At 44.2% G+C, this 10,782-nt stretch overlaps 6 protein-coding genes across 6 annotated transcripts; 2 read left to right on the top strand and 4 right to left on the bottom strand.

Annotated features, from left to right (window-relative positions):
* On the bottom strand, positions 1-1,189 carry PHALS_14609 (uncharacterized protein). The gene has a single exon (XM_036407518.1). It carries the CDS (start codon positions 1,054-1,056, stop codon positions 847-849), a length of 210 nt encoding a protein of 69 aa, XP_036263212.1. The 5' UTR covers positions 1,057-1,189; the 3' UTR covers positions 1-846.
* Positions 1,190-1,195: 6 nt separating this feature from the next.
* On the top strand, positions 1,196-5,416 carry PHALS_12563 (hypothetical protein L916_21076; the record flags this gene model as incomplete). The annotated part of the gene is made up of 1 exon (XM_024728135.1): positions 1,196-5,416. The coding sequence occupies one exon, from the start codon at positions 1,196-1,198 to the stop codon at positions 5,414-5,416; it is 4,221 nt and encodes a 1,406-aa protein (XP_024578643.1).
* An 11-nt stretch (positions 5,417-5,427) lies between these two features.
* Positions 5,428-6,250, bottom strand: PHALS_12562 (Proteasome maturation factor; the record flags this gene model as incomplete). Its single annotated transcript, XM_024728134.1, has 7 exons — positions 5,428-5,467; positions 5,563-5,586; positions 5,637-5,661; positions 5,731-5,818; positions 5,890-5,988; positions 6,056-6,169; positions 6,248-6,250. The coding sequence occupies 7 exons, from the start codon at positions 6,248-6,250 to the stop codon at positions 5,428-5,430; spliced, it is 393 nt and encodes a 130-aa protein (XP_024578642.1).
* Positions 6,251-6,346: 96 nt separating this feature from the next.
* On the top strand, positions 6,347-7,104 carry PHALS_12561 (uncharacterized protein; the record flags this gene model as incomplete). The annotated part of the gene is made up of 4 exons (XM_024728133.1): positions 6,347-6,451; positions 6,520-6,759; positions 6,835-6,983; positions 7,047-7,104. 4 exons carry the CDS (start codon positions 6,347-6,349, stop codon positions 7,102-7,104), a joined length of 552 nt encoding a protein of 183 aa, XP_024578641.1.
* On the bottom strand, positions 7,103-8,401 carry PHALS_14608 (uncharacterized protein). Its single transcript, XM_036407517.1, has one exon. It carries the CDS (start codon positions 7,770-7,772, stop codon positions 7,569-7,571), a length of 204 nt encoding a protein of 67 aa, XP_036263211.1. The 5' UTR covers positions 7,773-8,401; the 3' UTR covers positions 7,103-7,568.
* A 10-nt stretch (positions 8,402-8,411) lies between these two features.
* Positions 8,412-9,175, bottom strand: PHALS_12560 (uncharacterized protein; the record flags this gene model as incomplete). The annotated part of the gene is made up of 5 exons (XM_024728131.1): positions 8,412-8,512; positions 8,645-8,785; positions 8,865-8,883; positions 8,981-9,079; positions 9,155-9,175. 5 exons carry the CDS (start codon positions 9,173-9,175, stop codon positions 8,412-8,414), a joined length of 381 nt encoding a protein of 126 aa, XP_024578639.1.
* Between the last annotated feature and the right edge of the window lie 1,607 nt (positions 9,176-10,782).

The following is a 10,782-nucleotide window of genomic DNA, read 5'->3' as shown; positions in this document are numbered from 1 at the left end:
CTAACTTGACGAATGTTCAAATCAAAAGCGATATAAGGGAATAAAATGAGTTACTGGTCAAATCAGGCCTTGTTGATAAGCATCAAAATTTAATACGCTCAGCATGATGACGTATTACGAAGAAGAATTTTGCTTGTAGGGAGCTGTCATATATGCATTACTTGCGCCAAAGCACATGTTGTACCTGAGTACGATCAGCTCTATCGCAGCGCCCACATCCAACATGTAAAATAGCTGCGATTACCACTGTCGAAAGTAAACAGTTGCAAGACCCGGCTTTTCAAGACAAAAAGATAGCTGCATTCGCCACGCAGAAGTGGCTCAGCTCAATGTAGACGGCGCTAAGTATAGATATCGCACAATTGAATTTGCCGGTCCAGATACTTCTACAAATACAGTTTTTTAGGTATGTTTATCAGCTTGTGTTTAAGCATGGTCAAGTATGCTATCAAGAGTCATTTCAGATTGTGCCAAGATTTACGCCAGCGTTCCAGGTAGATCAGAGTACACAGAAAATTTTCACAGCTACAACAACCATCGTCACATTCGTAGCAACAACCCATACAGCAACCAAGGCAAAACACTAAAATTAACTTACAATTTATAGTAGCTGTCCTAGGCTTCCATTTCTTCCTCACTTTTATGTGCAACATTGAGTGCATTGAGCTAGTGATGTGTCTTCATGCCTTCGCAGTCATTCTCTTTATCAGGAGCCTTGCAGTCGGACTGTACTCACATGCAGTGCAAACTCATAATTTTTCCCGGTAGAAATTATTCTAGTGTTCACACGTAGCTTGCAGAGTTATGCGTATGTCTTGTTTTCGACGTGGTAGAGGTGGTAGTCGATCATAACCTTGTGGCTGCCATAAAGCTACTAGCCCAAAAATTCGCCAAAATTTTACCGATGTTGTAAGGCCGAGAAAAGTCTCTGAAAGAAAAAAGACGCTCGAAGTTTATGCAGCTTGTTGAAAAGAATGGAATGTCTCGGCCCCACTTTCCGCACATCCCGCATGTTGTAGTCATTTGAGCTGACACAAACATGAATATACGTGACATCAGCACACGACTTCAAGCGTCGTCGTTGGCAACGTTAGTTTGACCTGTCGCAGTTCTTTCCGATATGGGTGCATTTCCCAGTAGAGCAAAAATCGGGACTAAATAAGTTACACCCATTCGAGATTTAGCATTCGCATCCATGGTATCGACGTCTGCAGTTGTGCAACCAGCTACAAAGCTAACGAACAGAATGACAAATACTCTTAAATATGCGTGGTGGTGTCCCGACTTACTCGTGGACAGTGACCAGATGCGCGCTGTGGCGTCCAGTGAGACGGAACTTTTGAATGCCGCCGTGTTGTGTGTGGCACTGTCCGCGACTGAATTGGAGCCCAATGAAGCTGACAAACAGGCAGACGACCGTGCAATTCGTGAGCTAGAAATGCATGTGCGGAAATCACCGTTGCCGCATACTCTCCAGCTGCCCATAATCAAGTTTACACGCGACTACGTCCTCATGCAATCCGATCTGACTTTGTTTTGTGTCGTGCGAGCCACCAAGCCAACCGATATCTTTCAAACAATTGTAGGATCAGCGGTGCCGTTATCACGACCCTGTGTTTACCGGTATGGGGGTGCTAGGATCCACACGCCATTCTGGAAACGAACGCAGCGACTCGACTTGCATGGGATTCACCATCTGGCCCGACAAGCTAAGAAAGTACTGCTGTTGTGCGGCCATTCTATAGGTGGGAGTATTGCACAGTTAGCCTTTTGCGAACTAGTTTACCTACACTTGCCCACGAAAACACGGTTGTTTCTGGAAAAACGCGACTATGACCAGCAAAAACAAGATAAGGATACTTCCGAGGCAAGCGAGATTTTGGACTTTCGGCTGGTCATACAAGGTATGACCGAGGAAGAGCGTGCTAATATTCGTCGTGGTATGCCAGACATGCTAGCGTTCGGCTTTGGCTCCCCGTATGTTGGATCTTTGAGCTTGAATTTGTTCTTAGAGGTGCTGCAACTTGACGGACGTGTGGTTACGTTTGTCAACGAATTTGATTGTATACCGAGTGTTCTCAATGTTGCTCAATCGGCCGCTCTGGTAGCGAAGACTACAGAGCGCTTCGTCACAATCACGAAAGCGACAAAGACGCTGCTGAATCTTTTGCCTGTTCAGATGCAACCAAGTTTTGTCAGTTTAGCAGCCTCATCAGGTACTGACGTGGCCCTTTCTCCAGCTTCAGCGTACCTATCGATGAGTCTAAGTATTCTTCAAAACACATTTCAGAAACTACGCGATTTCCATATTGTGAAAAACATCGACTATCAGTATTCGCCATGCGGAACGTACATATTTCTTTCAAAATTTGGAGCTGATTACAGGATCTGCTCAGATTTGGGGGCTATTAGTAAGGCGCTGCACGAAGGAAATGATGCAAACTCCACTTTGACAGGAAACGCCATCTTACAGCATTTGATGAGTGCATATGTGGCCGCTATCGGGCATCGTTCGACTTCCATACAAATCAATGCTTCAATGGACTTTTACAAACGACTTGGTGTTCCTCGAAATGCGACGGAGAAGCAAATAAGAAGTGCTTACAAACGATTAGCACTGAAGTGGCACCCAGATCGGTGGGCGAACAACACAACTGATTTGCAGGAGCAAGCGTCTGCAGAGGAAATATTCAAGCTATTGGCGGAATCGTATGAGATCCTTGCCGATGCTGATGCACGAAAGGCGTATGATGCGCATTTGAATGATCCACCTGGTTTGAAGGAAGAGTTCGTGTGCAATGGCACGATTAACGGTATGACTCTTGACGAGGCAATTGCTACATTTCGTGACGTTATTGATAACCTATCAGGGGCAGTCGCTAAGGTGCAGTCGCGCTTTTCTTCTTCAAATTCGAATGTTTTAAATTCTTTGCGTCCGTCGTCATCCGTTCGAGGCGACTTCATACGAAACAATCATGACAATATATTTGTGCCAGATCGCATTCGTGTGTCACGTACTGTTGGTATCGGTGCAAACCAACGAGAAACAGTAATGTACTTGGAACCCGAAGAGGTTTTGGCGGATGATATTGCATCACCAACAAAAATTGCTGGCAGATCTGATTCAACCTATAGTCTACGAACAGTGTCTGTCGTGGGTGGTGCTGTCGCTATTGGAGCAAGTGCTGCACTTATTGTTAGTGCTTGGTCAAATTACTCGGAAAAGTCGAAGAGAAAGCGTCAGGCTGCAGTTGTCAGAGAGATGCCCAGTGACTGCTTATTATTATTGCTCGAAGAGTATCGCGATTTACAGCACTTTGATACGACACAACTGCTGGTTCAAGAAGTTGATGGACGAAAGGAGAAAGATGATTTGGACTTGGTTAGTAATGCTACTTCCAGCCTTACTACTACCGCTAATGAGCTTAACGTGGAAAGAGCTCAGCAAGCGGTGATTTCTATGAAGCAATGGGATGATGCCGCAGAAGACGAACTTATTGAAGAGTTTTTTTATTGTGCCGCTGAGTATAATAGTTCTGCTTTAGAGGCGATAGCGGAGGAGGAGTATTTCGACTGCATCGAGCTCATGGATATGGTTTCGATGCATTTTAGTGATGACGCCCAAACAAATCAAAAGCACATTGAGGAGAAAGTGTTAGTCCAAAGCCCAGATTTGTCGATGGACAGACATATTGTTTTTCCTCCCGGATCAACGGTCAGCACTCCTTTTGGACTGGCCACTGTTAAAGATTGGAGGGAAAGTCAATCATCTGTCGTCGTGCAATTTTTATGCTGTAAGTTTACAATTGGCTTTATACAAAAAGCAGACATTTTACGTGGGGCCTCACTGGCAAAAATTACGAAAAATGAGATTATGGAGTCCAAACGAGCTGAGCTGGCGGAACGCGTCATAATTCGCTACCATTTAGATGCTAGCAACTCTGCTACTACAATAAGAAGTCTTATTGCGGCAAGTAAAGATGGTGCCTTGGACAGCGGAATGCGTGCTGCTGGTGGTGTAGTTCTTGCGAACAGTATGGCCCGAACATCTTTAGCGCTTGGTGGGGCCGTTGCTGCTCCGCTGACTATTGCGTCAATTTTGGTGGACATTGGCAAAGAGTACTACGATTACCGCAAGCGTCACACAGATCGAAAGTCTCGAGACATGCTTTCGACGGCTACGGAACAGCTGATGATGCACGATTTTAGACTAAAAAGCGGTGAAGTTGTCGCTAGTCGTATCGCAGCAGCAGCGGGAGCAGGCGTCGGCATTTATAGTGTGGCATCAGTGTTGGGAATATGGGGCACAGCTGGAGTTGCGGCCGGACCCGTGGGTATTGTAGCCGCCACGAGTGCTGCCATTGCTGGTAGCTTGTTTGGCTACTTTGCCGGGTCCAAGGCTTATACTGCATCAACCGCAGGTTATTTCACAAGTCAACAGCAAGCGAAGGAGCACATTGATCGTCTTGAGCTTGGAGCACGTCTCCTTTTCGACGAATTCGACCCGGATGCTTCTGGTACAATCTCAAAAGAAGACTGCGCTGCTCTGATGAAAAAGCTTTATGCTGCGATAGGCTCAGTTTCGGAGGGTGAAATTGATAGAGCGATGGCCGTTATTCAAGACGATCAATTTGAAGGGCCAGTGACGTGGGGCATGTTTTGGGAGTGGGTGAGCTCCGAAGCAGCTCGGGCACTTTATGAGCTACAAGACAAAGAATTGAAGAAACTTTCGGATAAAGCTTGGTGGAAACACTACACAAAATATTTCTCATACTTAAATTTGAGAAAAGCAAATGCAGAGCTTGCAGGACCTCATGCTGCAATGTATCCGTCTGTTAAAACAGTGCTGGGATTGGTTAAGACGGAAAGTACTGTGGCATTATCAAAAAGTTCGTTGACTAGAGATGACGGTACTAGGGAAGAAAGCTTGGTACTGAAAGCACAAGTCGAATTTCTAGTGAATAATGGTCAATTGAATAGCGAAGACGCCTTCCATCTCCTAGAGCAGTTGGCATCTGATGAAATCGTGCGAAAGGAGGCAGCACGCAAGACGATTGTTGCCATACACGAGGGTCTATCGGATGCTGAGCCCCAGCAGAACCTTGTGTGCGACGGTTTCGGCTCTTGTGGCAAAGACATGATGAATTCATCGACTCTTGCGTCAGACAAGAATATCGATGCAATGAGGTCAGATTTTTCTGGTGTTAGTACAAACGAAGACGATGGGAAAAAGCGCTTCAACGTTGATGAGCGGCTTGATGTCATGTGTTCGTTAATGTCTTCAAAAGGACTACAGCGGTATTTGCTGCGACGAAATATCCTTCTACAAAACGAGGCATCAGTACGACAAGAAGATCTACACTGCTTAGCATTGATGACAACGCCAATATCTCATACGGAAGCATCGTCAAACTAGGACGTGCGCAACTACAATGTATTAAGATTGCTCCATTTAAATGAAATATGACTGAAAGAAGCACTCAAAATCAACCGTCCATTAGTCAATATACGAACGTGCGAAAGTGCAAGTGCCTCCCAATGTCTCAGCTGCATACCACTTACTCCAATTGTGCTTCACGCCGAAAGCTGCCTAGAAAATAGCGAGCTTCACTTCCATAGCCTCATGTACACGGAACGTATTTTCGGGGTGTTCATTGGGATCTGCAATGTAATCAACAGATGCAGGAGTTAGCTTCTCAGATTTACCCGAATGGAAAAATACAATGCAACCGTTTAGAAAATCAGCAAAATCTATCTGGTCATCCGCTCCAGTTAGAGTGTCGAGACCGGCGTGCGAGCTGGGAAGTCCAGGTAGACGCTACATAAATAGCATCAAGATAAAACTTTATAAGAACATGAACAATTAGACCTGTTATTCTTTCTTCTCACGGTAAACTGCTCAAATATCGCCTTCTCTGTACGCAAACGCATGGCTGCCGCCTTGCCGTAAACCTGCTCAACCGTCGACATCTTAATCTCCCAGTTAGACTGGTGGCATAGCAACAATACGATCGTCAATCGGTTTGGATTAGAGTCACTAAGAGACGTAACGCACCAAAGTCTGCAAACGCTGCACTTCGTGGATCGGTCGCACGTCTTCACTAGCACTGTAGAAGCCGTAGCGCAAGGCGTCAGGGGGAGCACGGATGAGGGGGAGGCCGGATGAGTTCTGAATTGTGACAACGTCAGATACAGATGCGACGTCAGCTATGGGCTGTCCGTTTATGCTGGACTCAGCGTCACTCACCATGTTGATCTAAGATATAAGCTTCTTCACGAGAGAGATAACTCGCTCAATAAAGCTTTATAATAAGACTTTTGGTGTAAATACTTAAAAATAGCCATCATGGTCCGTGGCGCGAATAAGCTCACGCCAAAGTGGTCGCATGATAGTCGAATCGACGACCACCGACTTGAGCATCAGCGGCTGAAGCGAAAGGCATCTGCAGCGGTGCGTCAGCCTCGTGCGCCCTCTTTTGTCTAGTATAGAGCCGTAATCAGTCGATTGTGCTTTTAAAGCCTGCAACTAAAGTTCATGATGGAATTAAGATTATGGCTTCGCAATCTGCTACTATGGATGCCTTCATACGCATAATGACTGGTAAGGAGGAGCGCACGATCGCTGATCGCATAAGTGACCCAAACCGACCGACGTGGGAACAGTATAAAAAAGAGAATTTAGACAAGCTAGACCTGAGCGGTGATGAAGAAAAGAAAATGAAGGAGTACAGGAAAAAGCTAGATGCTGTTAGAGACAAGGTGCGTAGACTGAGGTGTGCAGCCCAAGGAACGAGACAATAATGTAATTTTAATGTGCCAATTGATCTTAACCAGAAACTTGCCGGAGTCTCCGGTTTCAAAAAGAGAATGAAACCGTACAGAAAGCGACCACGGTCTTCATCATCGGATGTTGAAGATGTGGCTGTTAGAAGCCGCATCGGACGCTCAAGAACTGTTCGACAGCACAAATATCGAAGAATTAAGTGAGAAATTAAACATTGAGATGGAACAGGGATATCAGTCTCTAATCACTTCTTTCAACGTAGAAAAAGGCATAAGCATCGTCGGAAATCCGAGGGCTCGGATGATAGCGATACGGACTAGACAAACGGCTGCCCTCGGAGTTAAGCCTGTCAAAAGTAGAAAAAAATCTTTTTTGCGAAAAAAAAACGGAAGGTTTCGCCATCGCCTGTGCGCTTGTCGTCTTTCTTGCAATCAAGTAATCCGTCCCCATAGCGTTCGGCTCACGACGCTGACGTCGAGATGTCAATGTAGTCAAATCCCACTCGTTCCGACACATTGCAACCCAGCAACGTGACTCTTGAGATTAATTCCTATATTTTTACAATTTTTTTTAGATTGAAACTCATTAATACCGTATAAACTTGATAGATAAAACTTGTACGCTGGTGTCAAGAGAGAAGCTACCGTCAAAACATATAAATCAATAAATAAGTTGATGGCATGGCACGATGCGAGGCGTTTCGTATGTATCCTATATCACAACGCAGGTTGGTGTGGGGGCAAGCAGAGATTGTAGGTAGAACATCAACGATACAGCTTGTGTTTTACAATGTGACTTGCTGCCAGCGTGTGAAACGTTTCAAAATCGAGTAGGAAAGCGCTACTATAGTCATACAATATGTGTTTAAATTAGAATGTAGCACAGGTTCTTCGAGCATCGCGGCAGTGGTGCTAGCATAAAACTGCAGAATCGTTGTACTGCGAAAAGAACGTAGATATGCAGGTAAACGCAGATTTGGCGGCATCATTATCAAGCAGAAAAGTGGTTATTGTTAGTATTCTCCTGAAACCTGAACAATCATGAAGAAAGAGGTCGGGATGATGCTCAAGCATGGTTCAAGCGAATCGAATATGACACTTGTGCCACACCAATTTACACATAAGTAGTGCTCACCAATCTTGGCATAGCAGATGGAACATTCGTTTCGCGAGAATTTTCACTGTGGTCACTACAATCGATAAAGAATAGATTGGGAATGAATGGAATACTAATCCATGGACGTATGACTAAGATTATTTGGATTGTGTGCACTCTTCTCCCTCATGATGAAAAGTTACCTGTCGATAATCATGCAATAAACAGTATAGCAATATGTAGAGAGTATTAATTCGGGAGGATGTTCCCATCAAACCTAAAATACAAGCGGGCCTTCATCTTGATTCCATGTTTAAGCAAAACTACTCAGTGCAATCAAGCAAGTCCTTCGAATCGCAAAGTAAATTTTTTCACAGTTGACGCTTCCGTACCATCCAGCAACCCATCATTGTAAAGTTTGTCCGCGACTTTCATAATCTAAGGTTTCGGCATGTTCAGAAAAGCTTCCACCAAATATTATTAATGACATTGCGAGTTCTAAACATTGATTGCCAATTCTCAAAAATGCGTTTTAGAATTCACCAATACTCTTTAAAAGTTGTGCAGCTTGCTTGATGCGTACTAGGAACAAAAAATTGACTCTTGCTGATCGCTTATCGAAACACAATACATCTGACAGCACCAAAGACATCAAATGATTAGTGACTACTGTAACTAGAGGAAGACTCACGCAAGCCGACTACACAGGTCGATCTTTTGGCAAGAAAAATTGAAGGGTTGCACAGTAGGTAAATTCCGTCTTACCGCATATGTAAGTATCGTCACCGATAACTCCAATCGCAACTTCTTCAATTGTACATACCATAGCTCGTAGCAACAACGAGATCGATCTCATTAGGTCACTAACTCGAATAAAATCCCCGCGTAGTTTGACATAGTACAGCACTAACGTGTGACCATGATGTATGCATTTAAAGACGGGCTACTTTTCACTTTTTGCTCGACTTGGATGATTGTACCTTACCTTCAACACTTGCTTGCACCTTTCATACAGGATTTAAACAATACGCAAAGCTCTTTATTTCCTATCCAGTGATTGACTGCGATCGGCGCTCCCCTCGAAAACCCGTGACGGCAAACATGAATACACAACTTCGGTGCAGCTCTGCTTTTTCCTTGTGAATACAAGTCGTCCCGACGGCATTGCCGAAGGAGTGGCAGACGACTACAGAGCATTATCTAGGTGATACAAATTCGGCATTTCAAACGTCTGATCGTCGAATAAACTTACAAAACCCTGGTTGAGCATCTCACCGGTACACTCCATTGTAACATTTGCAATCAGCACACTCAACTTGTGTAAGTCTGGATCGTTGACAACACGACCTGGACCTGCCCTCCAAAAGAGATGAAAAGGTTGGATGTGAAGCTCTGATTGTCGTCGAACATCCTAATTTTGTAAACTCTTCTTCAGACGAAAATGCAAGACGCGCTGTGGAGACATAACAGAATGTTGAGAGCGAGAGACTTTCACGTTCTTTGAAAGATGTTTGGGTCAAACTTCATCAATCTGCCATTACTATGTCCGGCGAGTAAATACTTTATTCTCTTAGATGTGTTGCAAAAAAATGCACTCAGAGCAGATTCATTCCATGTCATTTCTTGAATGTTAATAATTGCAATACAGACACTAATAAGTTCGTCTATGATCCGACAACACAAGCGTAGTGCTTAGCGTAGCCATATCCAGATGCGACGATAGAGTTGTGACTCCTTCAAGGGAAGTCACATTTGTGCTCCATCTTCACCAGAACCTTTTTGACCACGTGCCCACACACAAGCTGTGGAATACAGAGCAACACCACCGGATGTTGCATCTGCAATTCGAGCATGATTTGCAGCATCGGCCGTACTTTATTTCCCAGACGGTGAATATCATGACGAGTCAGACTTTTAACTCAAAAGTCGCACATCCATTTTCATCACTCAAAGCCACGAATCACCAAATTTATAAAAGCACAAAAGCGTCCTAACGTTCGTGAATGCTACAATATTGATCTCAATATCATTGTAAATCACACGCAGTTTTCCATCGTTATCAGCGCCATGCATATTACTATCTGCCCTTGACCGTGACGATCAAGATTCATCAATCAAAGTACATGTCCAGCACTTCCCTATACAACCCACCCTAGTTTCAATTAGCATTTATTTTGATCAAATGCGGATATCCAAACTTACTGCAAATAGACACGACGCCATAATCCATGTATGATAGACACGATGCAATGATCATCTCACCTGGTAGACTAACTTCCTTATTTGTCAATTGCAAACCAACCACAAAAAGCAACGAAGTTTTAATCCGTTTATTCGACTGCACCATATACCTGGATCGCATTGTTATGGCATGGATGGCTGCAAAGGAATTTTAAGAACAACAGCATATTTTTTTAGATTTAAACAATGAGACTATTAAAATAGCATTCAAGAGCGAAGTGCAGAAGAACCATGATGAAGTGTACTTGGTATGGTTGTACTATAAAGGGAAAATTGTTATAGAGTAAAACATGTATATAGCTTGAATTCCAAATAGAGTACTCGTTAAGCTAAGCAAGTGTAAGTACTTGGTACTTGAGAAGCTTTCGGTGCCAGCGAGGCGGCCGATGAACATCCTTTGTGCGTTGATCAACGCGGTCTCTGGAAAGAATGTTTCCTATGTGCGAGGTACGCGCCTTACCGTTGCACCTGGTAGCGCTTGTCGTCAATCCGACGGCCACGTCTCTACAAGTATGTGTCCTTTGTGATAATGGATAGTAAATACTCGCATATCTGTCTGATGGGCTACAAAGCGCACGATAAGGCTTATGCCCATAGTATGCAGCGGGGCTGCCGTAGCTTAGCGCTTGATAAAGCGTATTTACGTCACCGACCTTTTGTTT

This window comes from Plasmopara halstedii, assembly GCF_900000015.1.
Source record: "Plasmopara halstedii genome assembly, contig: Scaffold_614, whole genome shotgun sequence".
NCBI lineage: Eukaryota > Oomycota > Peronosporomycetes > Peronosporales > Peronosporaceae > Plasmopara > Plasmopara halstedii.
The sequence above is the reverse complement of the archived record's forward strand: the minus strand, read 5'-3'. Positions and strand labels throughout refer to the sequence as shown.

Bases quoted from the DNA above. Each gene is read 5' to 3' on its own strand.
- PHALS_14609 (XM_036407518.1), bottom strand. From the start codon at position 1,056: ATGTCACGTATATTCATGTTTGTGTCAGCTCAAATGACTACAACATGC.
- PHALS_14608 (XM_036407517.1), bottom strand. From the start codon at position 7,772: ATGATGCCGCCAAATCTGCGTTTACCTGCATATCTACGTTCTTTTCGC.